We start from the raw sequence: 14,367 nt of genomic DNA on the forward strand, positions 1-14,367 counted from the left end.
GAAAAGCTGAAATGTCACTGTCTTCAGAATGCCATGTCAGGTCTCCCATTTAAGCTGTTCTCTGCTGGTACAATGCTTTTATGAAACACAATTTTGCTGAGTGTGTACCTGTTATACAGTGACCAACTGTCACTGTTTGCCCACATTGAGCGGTTTCCTGGCATGAATTGGTCACCCTAACCTGTTGAAAACTCTGTCTTCCCATTATATCCAACACTCCAGGAGGGAAAGGAAGCCTTCTTATCTCTATTCGTGCAACAACTTGCATGTAGAAATAGCGTTAATATTAACAACAATAATAACAGCTTACACCTGAGTATTGACTGTATTCCAGGCCCTGGGCTTGCTTAACTCCTTACAACAAAGAAATTTCTTCCTTCTACAGAGAAATTGAGGCTAAGCCAGTTAAGACCAGGATTTGAGAGGTCCGGGCTGGAAAAGAGAACTTAATCACCACTCCCGATACTAACCCAGTGGTTCTCCAAATTTTTGATCTCAGGACCCTTTTAGACTCCTAAAAATTATTAATGACCCCCCAGAAGTTTTATGTGGGCTATATCTAATGTATTAGAAATTAAAACGGAGAACTTAAAAAATTTGTTATTTCATTTAAACATCAATGCGCATTAACATCAATAACACATTTTGTAAAGAAAAATAACTTTATTTTCCAAAACAAAAAAAGCTTTAGTGGGAAGAGTGGCAAATCTTTTTAATGTCTGGCTTAACAGAAAACCTCTGGATTTTCACATCTGCTTCTACGTTCAATCTGTTACAAATACGCACCATGTAGCCTCTGGAAAACTCCACTGCACACTGGTGAAAGAAAATAAAAAAGGCAAATAACTGCTTAGTACCACTATGAAAACTGTTTTGCCTTCAGAGACCCTCTGAGCCTTTGGATACTTTGGCAGGCGCCGCTGTGCCGTATAAAACAATGAATCCCGCGTTCACTCTTTTCCATGCCTTTGTGGCAGGCCTCAGGGGAAGATTGGTTTGCACTAATGTCGGGCTTTGGTTACAGGCAGCCTGCCTCCCCTCGCCCAAACCCTAACCTGCAAGCTCTTCCCGGGTTGCCCACAGGCTGCTCGACCGTGCACTACAACTCCCGGCAGAGATCGCGGCAGGGGGAGTGTATTCTCAGCCGCGAGGAGAGTGGGTGACTCAAGCCGAGTGACGTAACGAAGGGGGCGTGCCTGTTTGGGGCAGGCGCTGTGCCGCAATTGGAGGATACGGGATGAGGGGGCGGAGCCAGTGCTTGGGTCCGCCAATGGTTTGCGGTCAGACGGAAGGAGGACGGGGCGTGGCAGGGCTGACTCGCGGGCTGCGTGGGACTCACCGAACCCGGGAACGCGGGTGTCGGGGGTGGGAACTCGTAGTCCTGAGGCCCCAGCTGCTGGGCGCGGGAGATGGCGGCGCGATGGAGCAGCGAGAACGTGGTGGTGGAGTTCCGTGACTCCCAGGTGAGCTCGGGGCCGAATAGAGCCTTCTGAGCATGCGCTTTTCTTGGTTCCCCTCCCCCACGCTGCCGGGTCTTTCTCGGGGGCGGCGGGGCGACCCCCAGTCCGGGCAAGGGGGTGACCCGGAGGTGTCAGACCCGAGCGGGCGAGGGGAGCCTTGATGACCACTAGGGGTGTTTGGGGCCGGCTTGGGCGGGGTTTCGGGGTTCCCCTTGTGGATACCAGGAGTGGGGTCTGCCTGGGGACGTCGAAGTGCAGAGATTGCGCACTAGTGAGCGCGGAGGGGAGGCTTCCCACGACCAGGGTGGTGAGCGAGGGGGCTTTTGGTACCCCCCGCGCCTAGTGATTTTGGGCGAGTCGCACAACTTCTTCGAGCCTCAGGTGCATGGACATAACCCTGCCTCACAGGACTTTGGAGTGGATTCGATAAAAAACAAAAAGCAAAACTACAGGCAAAGTGCCTGTTTCAGCGTATAAGCTTTTTTAAGTGGCTACTGATGCTAGAATAGCGGAAAATACGGTAGATGGATAGGAGAATGCGCTGCATGTATTGCCCGGGCTCGAGTCCCGCCTCAACTCTCAGCCTGTCATCACCCTCTGCGCATGTTTTCTCACCTGTAAGAGGTGCGAATCTTACTTACCTCAGGGTTGGTGTGAGAATTTTATGAGGTCATACGTTTGGAATGTGTGGCACAGTGCTGGACACATGGTAAGCCCAAAGGAACGCTAGTATTTACTAAGAATTTTTCTGTTCCATTCCTTCTATATGCCCGGCCTTGTGCTAAGTGATCTACATTTCTTTTTTCTAATTCACGAAAGAACCATGCAACGTAAGTAGATGTTACCTCTTTTTTTCCCAACTGGGAAGCGGATCCCCATTTAACTGATCCCAAGCGACTTGGCCAAGGCCTCCCATTATGTGGTCGCATTGGGATTTGAACACAGGCATCTGGCCCCAGGGCCTTGTTGGGCTCATTACACTACTCCGTTTCATACTGTATGAGCCTGTCATACAGTCGTTTTATTTTTTATTTAGTTTTAAAATAAATTTACTTATTTATTTATTTATTTATTTATTTACTGGCTGTGTTGGGTCTTCTTTGCTGCGCGCGGGCTTTCTCTAGTTGCAGTGAGTGGGGGCTACTTTTTGTTGCGGTGCACGGGCTTCTCACTGCAGTGGCTTCTCTTGGTGTGGAGCACAGGCTCTAGGCGCATGGGCTTCAGTAGTTGTGGCACACGGGCTTAGTAGTTGTGGTGCACCGGCTTAGTTGCTCCGAGGCTTTTGGGATCTTCCTGGACCGGGGCTCAAACCTGTGTCCCCTGCCTTGGCAGGCGGATTCTTAACCACTGCGCCACCAGGGAAGCCCCCATATAGTCGTTTTTACAATAACTATCATGCCCCTCTTTCCCCAGCACCTAGGACAGTGTGTTGGTGATTCTCTTCATTTATTGAACACATATTTATTGAATACCTTCAGTGTGCCAGACTTTCATTCACTCTTTTATTCAGTAAGGGTTTATTGAGCTTTTGACAAGTCCACACTGTGCCAGGCACTGTGTTGCTGCTTGGGTGATTTTGCTGAAGAGGAATCTAGATTTACGATAAGGGGGTGATGTGGTTTCTTCTTTCTAAAACCTATCCCTTCTTTTGCCATAAACATGAATGAGTGGAGAACCTCCCACCAATTTGCTCTGTTGGTGACTTTGATACATAGTGCCCATGGGGAACTTAAGCAACCACGTTTGGATGAAAGGATCCTAAAGCACTTTTCACTGTCAGCATGGTGTCTCTGGGAAGAAGGAAGGTGCCAGACTCCCAGGGAAAAAGAACCATATTCCTGTTACCCTTCTTGTTAATTGCTTTCACTGGAGATGAAGAACAGAACCATGTGTCCTACCTCTGAGCCTGCTAATTTGGAAGCTACTAATCTGCAAACCCTTCGATTTTCACAGAAGCTCAGGTAGTCTCACTCCTACTTCTCTACAGAGATGTAATTGAAAAGACCTGCGGAGAGGGTGCTGACACATATATTAGGATGCTATGAAGTTGTAGCAAATAATTAAACCTAAACAGCAGTTGTCGTAGTAAGAGAACAAAGAAATTGGGTAATTTAACTGCCTTGCGGGAGTTTCTGTTTTTCTTCCTGATTTTTCTATTCATTTGGAAGGGTGCGTCTTAGTGTGAATTAGCAAGGTTTTGTGATCGATTTTGGTGATCATTGGGAGGGGTAGGGACCCATTTTATTAACTATTTCATTAACGTGGAAAGAAAAAGTTAGAACTCTTCATACCACTTTTCTGAAAAGGCAGAACAATAAACTTTTCCAAACACCCCACCACTTTTAAAAATCATTAAAAAAAAATGTAAAGCTTTTAGGTTTTTCAGAGAAAAACACCAGTCTGAAAGGTGAAACTCTTTCTTACATTTTATATATGTCATTTACTTTATATAACAGATGTTACTTTTGCTGATTAATAATGAGGAATCTGTGCTGCTTGGTGTCTACTCTGAAGTGGTCCCTGGAATCAATGAGTGTGAACACTAAGAAAGCTTAGCAGTGGTTTTCTAGAGCAACACCATCCAGTAGAACTTTCTGAGATGATGGAAACGTGGCTCTTCAACACTTGAAATGGGGCTAGTGTGACCAAGATACTGTATTTTTAAATTTCATTCAATTTTAATTAACTGCCATTTAAATAGCCACTTGTGGCTAGTGGCTATGGTATTGGAACATGCAGTTCAGGGTACTGAGAAGATGGAGATTAGTTTCCACTCTCAAAGAGAGGGGAGGTGGTGGACTGTGCAGGCAAGAGTCTCTAACTCAGCACTAAGTACTAAAGAGTATGACATTTGTGATGAAGACAAGTGTGGACTCATAGCAGCTATCTCCTTAACATCTCCACTTGGGCATTTGCGAGATGCTCAAACTCAGTGTGTCCAAAGTAGGTGGACATACTCTGGGACCACTCTCCCTGCACCCCAGCTTCTTGCCCCCTTCCAATCCATCCTCCTGACAGAGTGATTAAAAAAAAAATCCAGGTTTATTGAGGTATAATTAATGTACAATGAAAATTCACCCTTTCAAATGTATGATTTTTTGAGTTTTGATAAATGTATGTAGTCCTGTAACCATCACCACAATTAAGGGAACGTTGCCATCGCTCCAAAAAATTCCCTTGTGCCCCTGTGTAGCCAGTGTCCTTCCTTCACCCCCAACCCGTGGCAGTGCTGATGTGATTTCCATAATTAATGAAGGTACAGTGTGTAACCTTTTGAGTCTGGCTTCTCACACTTAGCCTAAGGGCTGTTGAGATTTGTCTGTGTTGTTGAACATACCAGTTAGTCTGTTCCTTTTTATTGCCCAGTAATATTTCAGTGTCTGGATAAGCCACAATTTGTGTTTCTGTTTACCTGTTTGTGGACATTTAGAAATCCAGTCTTTGGTGATTGTGAAGAAGCTGCAATAAATATCAAGGTGATTTTTAAAAACAAAAATTCATTCATATCCCTCCTTTGATAAAAAGCCTTCAGTGGTTTCCTATTGTATCAAGAATAGAAAATAAATTCCTTATTTTGGGCTGTTTTGTGTGCTGGTCTCTGCCTCCTTCTCGATCACATCTTGCACCGCTTTTCCCCTCCCTATTTGTTTATTTTCATCTTTCCTATTGCACAGTAAGCTCCCTGAAGATGGAGACTTTGTCTTGTATCCCTAATGCCTGGACTAGTGCTTGGTATGGAACAACATTCAACAAATGTTTGTTGAATGAATACATTTTATCTAATTTATTTCTTGGCTACACTGGGTGAGCTACTGTTCATTGAGGTGGCGTCTCTTGTTGTGGATCATGGGCTCTAGGCTCATGGACTTCAGTAGTTGCAGCACATGGGCTCAGTAGTTGTGGTGCACAGGCTTAATTGCTCCGGAGCATGTGGGATCTTCCCGGACGGGCTTGAATCCACATCCCCTGCTTCAGCAGACGGATTCTTAACCACTGCACCACCAGGGAAGTCTGAATGAATACATTTTAAAAATCAGTTATATTGATTAACAATATTAGTAGGAATTAGGAAAGAGTATTTAGGGTTTCATGGTTTTTAAAAGAAATTTTTACTTAGGATAATTTTAGATGTACAGAAAAATTGGGAAGATAGCAGAGATATACCCACACACAGTTTCCCCTGTGTTTTTCCCGAAGTACTGTTTTAAAGATAGGTTAAAGTAAAGGGAGGGAGTATGAGGATGTTAATTTAACTAAGGAGAAAAATAGTAATTTTCCATTTGTAAATCTCTTATACCGCTGATTTTCAACTTTTATAATTTATCCCACTGGAAGATATGGTATTTCCTTTCACTTGGTGATACTTTCTGCACCAGTACTGTATGTCATATGCTAAAGTTTTCTGCATCTTTTTTCTCTTTTTTATTTTAATGGCAAGCTGATGAAGTGTGCAAAGAAGCTATAATTTTTTTCTGCTTAATAAATGTATACTCCCTTCACTCATTTTACCTACCTCCCACTCCTGGCAATCACCAATATGTTCTCTGTTCTATTAACTTGTTTTTTGTTTTTGTTTTTTTTTAGATTCCACGTATAAGAGTGACCATATGGCATTTGTCTTTTTCTTTCTGACTTATTTTACTTGGCATGATACCTTTTAAGTCCATGTATATTGTCCCAAATGGCAAGATTTCATTCCTTTTTCATGGTTCAGTAATATTCCTCTCTCTGTGTGTGTGTGTGTGTGTGTGTGTGTGCGCACACACACACATGCATGTATCTATCTATCACAATCTCTTTATCTATTCATCCATTGATAGACACTTAACATTATTTCCATGTCTTAGTTATTGTAAGTAATGCTGCAATGAATATGGGGATGCATATATCTTTTTGAGTTAGTGTTTTTGTTTTCTTCAGATAAATACCTAAAAGTGGAATTGCTGGTTCATATGGTGGTTCTATTTTCAATGTTTTGAGGAACCTCCATACTGTTTTGCTAGTGGCTACACCAATTTACTTTCCTACCAGTAGTACACAGGTTTCCCTTTTCTCCACATTCTTGCCAACACATTATTTCTTGTCTTTTTGATAATAGTATGCCAACAAGTGTGAAATGGTATCTCATTGTGCTTTTGATTTGTGTTTCCTAGATGATTAATGATATTGGGCATCTTTTCATGTGCCTGTTAGCCATTTGTGTCTTCTTTGGAAAAATGTCTATTCAGATATTCTGCCCATTTTTTAATCATATTTTTTTGTGAATTTTTTTGCTGTTGGGTTTAGAGTTCTTTATATATTTTGGATATTAGCCGCTTATCAAATATATGATTTGCAAATATTCTCTTCCATTCAGTAGGTTGTCTTTTCATTTTGTTGATGGTTTCCTTTGCTATGCAGAAGATTTTTAGTATGATATAGTCCCACTTGCTGATTTTTACTTTTGGTGAGTTTGCTTCTGGCGTCAGATTAAAAAAATCAGACCTGTGCCAAGACCCGTGTCAAGGAGCTTACCACCTATGTTTTCTTCTAGGAGTTTTATGGTTTCAGGTCTCACGTTCAAGTCATTGATCCCTTTGGGGTTAATTTTTGTGGGTGGTACAAAATGGTGGTTGAATTTTTTTGTTTTATTTAAGAACTTTTATTGAGATACAATTGACATACAATAAACTGCATATATTTAAAGTGTACAATTTGATATTTTTTTCTTTTTAGTAATGTATATATGGCAATCCCAGTCTCCCAATTCATCCCCCCCACCCCCGCTTTCCCCACTTGGTATCCATATGTTTGTTCTCTACATCTGTGTTGTTGTTATTTTTAATTTAATATATAGCACTTCTCTACATTTTGGCACTACAAGCTGTTCAATTCTCATCATGTATGTTTCCTGCCCCAGTCCTAAAATTAGACTTTATTCAAATGAACCCTGGTTCCTTTTATTGGAAAATGGTATTAGAAACCAAGATCTGGTGCTAGATACGCTCATTGCTGTTGGAATGTCATTGCCTCTAGGCCCTCTCAACTGATAGAGCAAAGAAATGTATATGTGTGTACTAATCCATGTATAGGCACATATCTGTAAATATATCCACAGGTAACTATCTTTTCATTAAGCTGAATATGAGTTCATACTCATCCCTTTAACTCTGATCCATTATGACATGATCATTGTGGCATCCATTTTTTGCTTATCTTAACCTCCCACTCCAGTAGTGAGAAATCTGACTCTTACCATCTATCATCCGTTTACTTCATTGTTCATTTCTGGTGTACATGTATAGTGGTTTCAGAATTGTAACTTGTACCCTCTTAGGAAAGTACTTTATCAGCTAGAGTGCAGTGCTTATGTACAGTTCCTTTTCCCTTTGGTCTCACAGATTCCCCTAAGGTTTTCACCCTTTTTAAGCCAACTTTTTCACTTCTCCATATTGTGGTTTAGTCTTTATGAGGCATTCTTTTAATCACATTTAAAAATATTTTGCCTTAAAAATATTTTATTGTGGAACATATCAAACGTATAAATGATATTGTTAGCATGTAAAGAATAACGATAAAATATACCCTCCACACAGCTTAAGGAATAAATCATTCCAGTTATTTTTAAAGCCTGTATCCTTTCCTTCAGAACAGATCCCTTTCTTAAGACCCTTTAGATACAGCAACTGCCCTGGATTTTTCTTTGCTTTGCTTTGCTTTGCTTTTTATAGTTTTACCACATATATATGTAAATATAAATGACATTTTGTTTTCTTTTGACTGTTTTTGGCCATTATATAGATAGAAGCAGATCATATGAATTGTTCTTTGACTTGCTTTTTTTTTGCCCAACACTGTTTTTGAAGTTCAACCATGTTGATTACCATGTGTGTAGTTTACTAATTTCTCTGTGAAGTAGTGTTCCATTATATGAATGTGCCACAGTTGATTTATCCCTCTGTCATTAAACATTTGTGTTGCTTCTAATTTTTTAGATGATGATATATAAACATGGTACTTACATAGGAGTAAAATTGCTGGGTTATGGGGAGATGTACATATTCTTCAGCTGTATCAGCAAATATCAGATTGTTTCCCAAAGTGGTTGAGATTTTACACTCCCAACAGCAGTGCTTAAAGAATTCCTGTTGGGCTGCATTCTCATCAGCACTTGGTGTTCAGACATTCAAGTTTCTCATCCTTTTAGCAGTTACTTACTGAGAATCTCCTGTATGCTGGGCACTGTGGATACAGCAGTGCTGTGTCTGAATGTTTGTGTCCCCCCACAATTCATGTGTTGAAACCTAACCCCTAAGGTTGTGGTTTTAGGAGGTGGGGCCTTTAGGAGGTGACTAGGTAGTTAGGTAGTGAGGATGGAGCACTCGTGAATGGAATTAATACCCTTGGCCGCCAGAAAGCTCCTTTCCCCTTCCGCCATGTGAGGTTACAGCTAGGCAGTTTAGGAGGAGTCCTCATCAGATAGCACATCTGCCAACACCTGCATCTTGGACTTCCCAACATTCACAACCGTGAGAAATACATTTCTGTAGTTTATAAGCCACCCAGTCTGTGGTATTTTGTTACAGCAGCCTGAATGGACTACGATAATCAGTGAACAAAACAAACAAAAGTCCCCGCCCACATCATGCTCTCATCCCTACTACATTTGACTGATTTTCACTTATTTAGTGCATATGAAACAGCCTGTTATTTTGGGGTTTGATTTGTATTTCCCGGGTTACTGTGAAGATGAGTATTTTTTCATATGCTTAATTGGCGGTTTGTTTCTTCTATGAAATGCCCATTTTGTCTTATGCCCTTTTTTATTGAGTTGTCTCTTTCTCATAGATTGAGTATAAACATTTTTCTGAATTCTAATCCTCTATTAGTTACATAAATTGTAAATATGTTCTTCTAGGTTGTGTCTTGCCTTTTCGTTGTTCTAATGATGTCTTTTGATGGACAGAAGTTTAAGTTTAGTGCAATTGAATTTCTGGATTGTACTTTTTCCATCTTCTTAAGAAAAAGTCGTATCCTAGGTTCATAGAGATAGTCTTCACAATTTTTCTTTTTTTTTTTCTCTTGTTACTTTGAAATTGAAAGTGAGTCATCTCAGCAGAAAACCTGCGCTCTGCTGCCCTAGTGGTTGACGACTTCTTAGTCTCAGCGTCACTGCAGCTCTTCCAGACAGATAGATTGAGGACTGGTTTTTGCTCTAAAAAAAAAAAAACAAAACCAAAAAGAGCTCAGCAAATTCTTTAGCTAAGTAGAAAGTTATGAATAGTTTATAGTCCATACATTTCTCTAGAACAATCAGCTTTGATCCCTGCTTTTCTGGTTTCACTTTTTGAAAACTATGGGGATGGAGGGAAATGGTAGGAGTAGTTTTGGTGGAAGTGACTATCATGACGTGAATGCTGCAGATTGTTTTCTAGAAAACTTGATATGAAAATGCAGTGAGACGGGGATATGTGTATAAAAACAGATGATTGAACTTGGTGTAACCCCCCCAAAAATAATAAATAAATAAATAAATAAATAAATAAAAAGAAAATTCAGTGAGGAATGAGGGAAGAGCATAGTACAGCAAAGAGCATTAAGGGTTTGGAGCTGGAGTGTCAGGGTAAGGATCCAGGTTATGCCACTTGCCTGCTGTGTGATCTTGGGCAACTTACTTCCTTTCCAAGCTTCAGTTTCTTCATTCGTAAAGTTAGGATAACAGCACCTACCTGTATCTGGGATTCTCCAGACCACTCCCTAGTTTCATTAGGAGGATTCACAGTTGTATTTGCAGTTAAGATTTATTAGAGCAAAAAGGTACAAAGCAACATCTAAGGGAAAGGAGTGAAGTCTGGAGGAAACCAGGCACAAGCTTTGGAGTCCTCTCCCCATGGAGTCACTCAGAATATGCTTAACTCCTCCAGCATCAAATTGTAACACCTGTGAAATGAAGTCTACCAGGGAAGCTCCTTAGGGACTCAGTGCCCAAAGTTTTTCTTTGGGGCTGGTCACATAGGTACCCTCTGGCCAGCACGGACCAAAATTCCATATTCCCAGAAGGGCAGCAGCTGCTTGGCATAAACCACATTGTTTGTATGTACAGTTGAGGCACAGTGAGGTACTCTTTTCAGTGAAGGAAAGTGGGAACACCCCCAAAATCCGGGTCTCAGATACCAGCCAGGAGTCAGCCTTGTAAGCCAGCCTTTGTGAGGTTGGCAGTCTCAGGCCTACTGGTAACTCTTTTCTGCAACTACAGAGTTGCTGTGGGGATTAAATGAGATAATCAACACAGAGCTCTTAGCACGGTGGCCAGTGTACACCAAGTGCTTGAGACATGTTTATTACGATGATGATATTAGAAAATTGGCCTGAGGAAGCAACAAACTTGGCCAGACTCACGGGAACTGAGAGGACCTTTGGAAGCCATCTCATCTCCCCTCTTATTTTACAGATGAGGAACCTGAGACTCAGAGAGTTGAGGTGATTTTTCCTAGGGAAACCAGTTTGTGCCATTTTAGTTTGTGGGAAGTGAGGATGTTCTCGTTTTAAAGGAAGAGACTTCCCAAGAAACGTCCATTGTGCTGAGTGTGTGAACAGACCTCAGATAGATAACCTCTGGTGAGCATTAGACAAGGGTGGCTTAAAAGCAGACTTGGCAACAGTGTCTGCCTCTAATTTAAAGAGATTGGATCTTGTTGTTTGAAATGCTCTGATCCTTTTTCTATTAGCGGGTTTCAGTTTGTGGTTTTATTCTGTGGAATCTGGTAATGCATACATTATAGTCTTTGCTCAGGCATGTGACAAACTGATCTTAGGGGAACTGACCTAGCTCTGATTTGCATTGACTGGATGTTTCCACTTTGCATCGTTTGGAAGGGTGAACAGGCAAAGTGTTTTTTAGACAGCTCTTTCTAATTCAGCTGGGAACCAAAGAGGAAGAGCTGACTTCTTTTCTAGTCCCTTCAAATAAACAAACCTTAGATTTCGTTCTACAGTTAGCAGAGGTCTCTAGAGAGGCTTTCGTTTGCATTGAATCAGGGTAGAAAGATAGTCCTATGAAGCTGTATTACAGATTCTTCCCAGAGAGATCAACTTTCTAACAGAACCATGTGTTTGTACCAAAATTTAACTGTAAATCCAAGGTGGATTTGTAATGCAATCCATCTCCAAATTCAGTGTCATTTGACTATTGTAAAGTATCATACCTGTTGTTTTTTAAAAGTTGAAAATGTTACACCATAGCTTTTTTTTGGTAACAGTTTTCTTGCAATGTAATTCACATACCATATGATTCACCTGTTTAAAATGTACACAATCCAGTGGGTTTCATTACATTCAGAAAGTATGTAACTATTACCACAATTTTTAGAACATTTTCATCACCCCAGGAGGAAATGCTGTACCTTTTAGCCATCAGCCCCCAGTACCCCGACCCCCCAGCTCTAGGCAGCAACCACTGATCTACTTTTTGTCTCTCCAGATTTGCTTATTCTGAGGATTTCATACAAATGGAATCATATGATGTATGGTCTTTGTGACTTGTCATTGTATGCGTATGCCACATTTTGTTTATCTGTTCATCAGTTATTGGACATTGCGGTTGTTTCCACTTTTTGGCTATCATGAATAACGCTGCCATGAACATTCATGTACAAGTTTTTGTACAGCATAAGCTTTTAAGACCTATATTGTTTATAATGCTGGTACTTATAGAGTACATACCCTGTACCAGGCATTGTGCTAGCGAATTGATTTTTACCCTCAAGGAATTGCAGTCTAATGGTGGAGACCTATTGGTAAATAGATAATTATTTACCTATAAAGATAAGCCTTGGGTACTATGGAAGCACAGGGGAAGCACTGGATGTGCACAAGAAGGGATGGTTCAGAGTAACTAAAAAGAGCCTGAACCGAATTCTAAAGGACAAGAAGGAATCGGCCAGGTAAAGAATGGAGAGAAAGATCTTCCAGGCAGAGGAAGCAGCTGGTGTGAGGCCCAGAGGGGAGAGGGTGCTGGAAATAATTCATTTTATTTTTTATTTTTATTTTATTTTATTTTTGACTGTGCCATGTGACATGCAAAATCTTAGTTTTCTGTCTAGGGATCGAACCTGTGCCCCCTGCAGTGGAAGCGTGGACTCTTAACCACTGGACCACCAGGGAAGTCCCAAGAATTCATTTTAAAGAATTCACTTTGGGAATCCCCTGGCGGTCCAGTGGGTAGGACTCCAAGCTTTCACTACCCGGAGCGCAGGTTCGATCCCTGGTTGGGGAAATAAGATCTTGCAAGCCATGTAGCGCGGCCAAAAAAAGAAAAAAAAAAATCACTTTGTGCTCCCATCAGGCAGAGGAAACAGCTGGTGTGAGAGTCCAGAGGGGAGAGAGTGCTTGCCTGAGAGAGTTTAGGGGGCTGGAAGGAATTCATTTTAAAGAATTCACTTTGTGTTTCTGTCAGCAGCACACATACAAGAACTCACTATGGCTGGAGTGTTGGGATGGGGCTGGGAAAGAGATGGGCTGGAGAAGTGAGCAGAAGAGAGGTCTTAAGTGATCTTTAATGTCATGCTCCGGCTGTGGGGAACAAGCAAGCAGCGTAGCCAGACATAGGTCCTGCAGTAGCCCTGAGGGTGACGGAGCAAGGCTAGTGACAGGCAGATGTCCCTGCCCTGGGGAGGACCAATGAAGGCCTGAGCCGAGGCAAAGACAGGAAGAAATGGTTGGATTAGGAACAGACTAGGAAGGGGTGTCCAAGTTAGGAGGAGTTCCAGGAGGGAGTCATGTCACGAAGCCAGTGGTTTTAAGGAGGGAGTGATCATGAGTTCTGATGCTGCCGTGAGATCAAGTAAAACAGCCAGTAAAGAGTGACTACTGATTTCAACAATGCAGGAGGCCAGTGACAGCCTGTACTGGACCATTTTTTATTGTTGTCCACGGGAAAGGTGGTAGAAGAGGGTGCTGAATCCAGTCTCACGCAAAGCCCATGTACATCCTTTCTGCTGCGCCAGATGAACTCTGTTTAATGTCTGCCATGTAGAATCTGTCTTCATTTTGATGAAATGTAGTCAGTTTCTTTGGATCAGTGAAACCAAATGCTTAAGAACACAGCTGCCTTCATGAAAAAATGGTTTTTTGAACAAGGGCAGCGGCAATTTGCGTACGGAGACTCACAGAGTCTCATGAAATTGGTACCTTTTATCAGCCATCAGTTACCTTGTCTTTTCTACATTACGAATTACATTTTTTCTAGGCCAGTAAGAATCAACTGTCACTGTCAGTGCTATGGTGGTCTTATTTCATAGAGGTCTTATGACCCCCAAAGTGTGTCACAAAGGCCACCATCCTGCAGTCCCTCCATGGAAAGAACAGGGCTGTTAACAACTATTCTCTTTTGTTTAAAGAGGTCACCTTGACAGGGAGAATTTCTGAACACAAGTTTGTTTCCTACAGGAGGGAGAAGATGTTTCAGTTTCTAAAAACAAAGGTTCCCAAAAAGGTATGATTGGAATTTTACATTATAAAATGTGCAAGTAGGGTACACAAACTTTGTTCATCAGATCTATTCCAATAGAAAGTTTCCCACAGCAGGCAGTGAATTATGAAAGTTCATTATCCTAGGAGGTATTGAAGAAGTGAGGGAATTGGAGAAGTGTAGATAAATTTGTGGGTGATAAACTAGCAAGGGAAACCACTGAAAAAAATTCTTTGAGATGTCTTGGCACATTCTGAGCTGGGAGGACCCTGATTTTGACCTGGTTCTGACCCGTCTTCAAAACTAGCAGATGTGCGCAGAGCACCTGTGTGCATAAAGTACCTCATTGGGAGCTCTGGGAGAAATGAAATAGACCCTCCCATGCAGGGGTTCACAGCTTGTGGGAGAGAATCAATGTGCACAGCAGTGACTACCACAAAGCAAGTTAATGCAAGTCCT

The 14,367-nt window shown here is 41.7% G+C and overlaps 1 protein-coding gene across 6 annotated transcripts in view; it reads left to right on the top strand.

Annotated features, from left to right (window-relative positions):
* The first annotated feature begins 1,308 nt into the window (after positions 1-1,308).
* WDR59 (WD repeat domain 59) overlaps positions 1,309-14,367 on the top strand; it is an 88,605-nt gene continuing 75,546 nt past the window's right edge. For 4 of the 6 annotated variants that reach the window (XR_009049707.1, XM_057712172.1, XM_057712174.1 and 1 more), the window contains exons 1-2: positions 1,309-1,463; positions 13,840-13,932. Coding sequence is in view for 5 of the 6 variants with exons in the window: in XM_057712172.1 (XP_057568155.1) it covers positions 1,410-1,463; positions 13,840-13,932 (147 nt within the window). In the remaining variant the exon portion in view is untranslated. The remainder of the gene's footprint in view (positions 1,464-13,839; positions 13,933-14,367) is intronic. The other 2 variants (XM_057712177.1, XM_057712173.1) reach the window with 2 other exon arrangements.

This window comes from Hippopotamus amphibius, chromosome 16 (assembly GCF_030028045.1).
Source record: "Hippopotamus amphibius kiboko isolate mHipAmp2 chromosome 16, mHipAmp2.hap2, whole genome shotgun sequence".
In the NCBI taxonomy this organism is placed as follows: Eukaryota; Metazoa; Chordata; class Mammalia; order Artiodactyla; family Hippopotamidae; genus Hippopotamus; species Hippopotamus amphibius.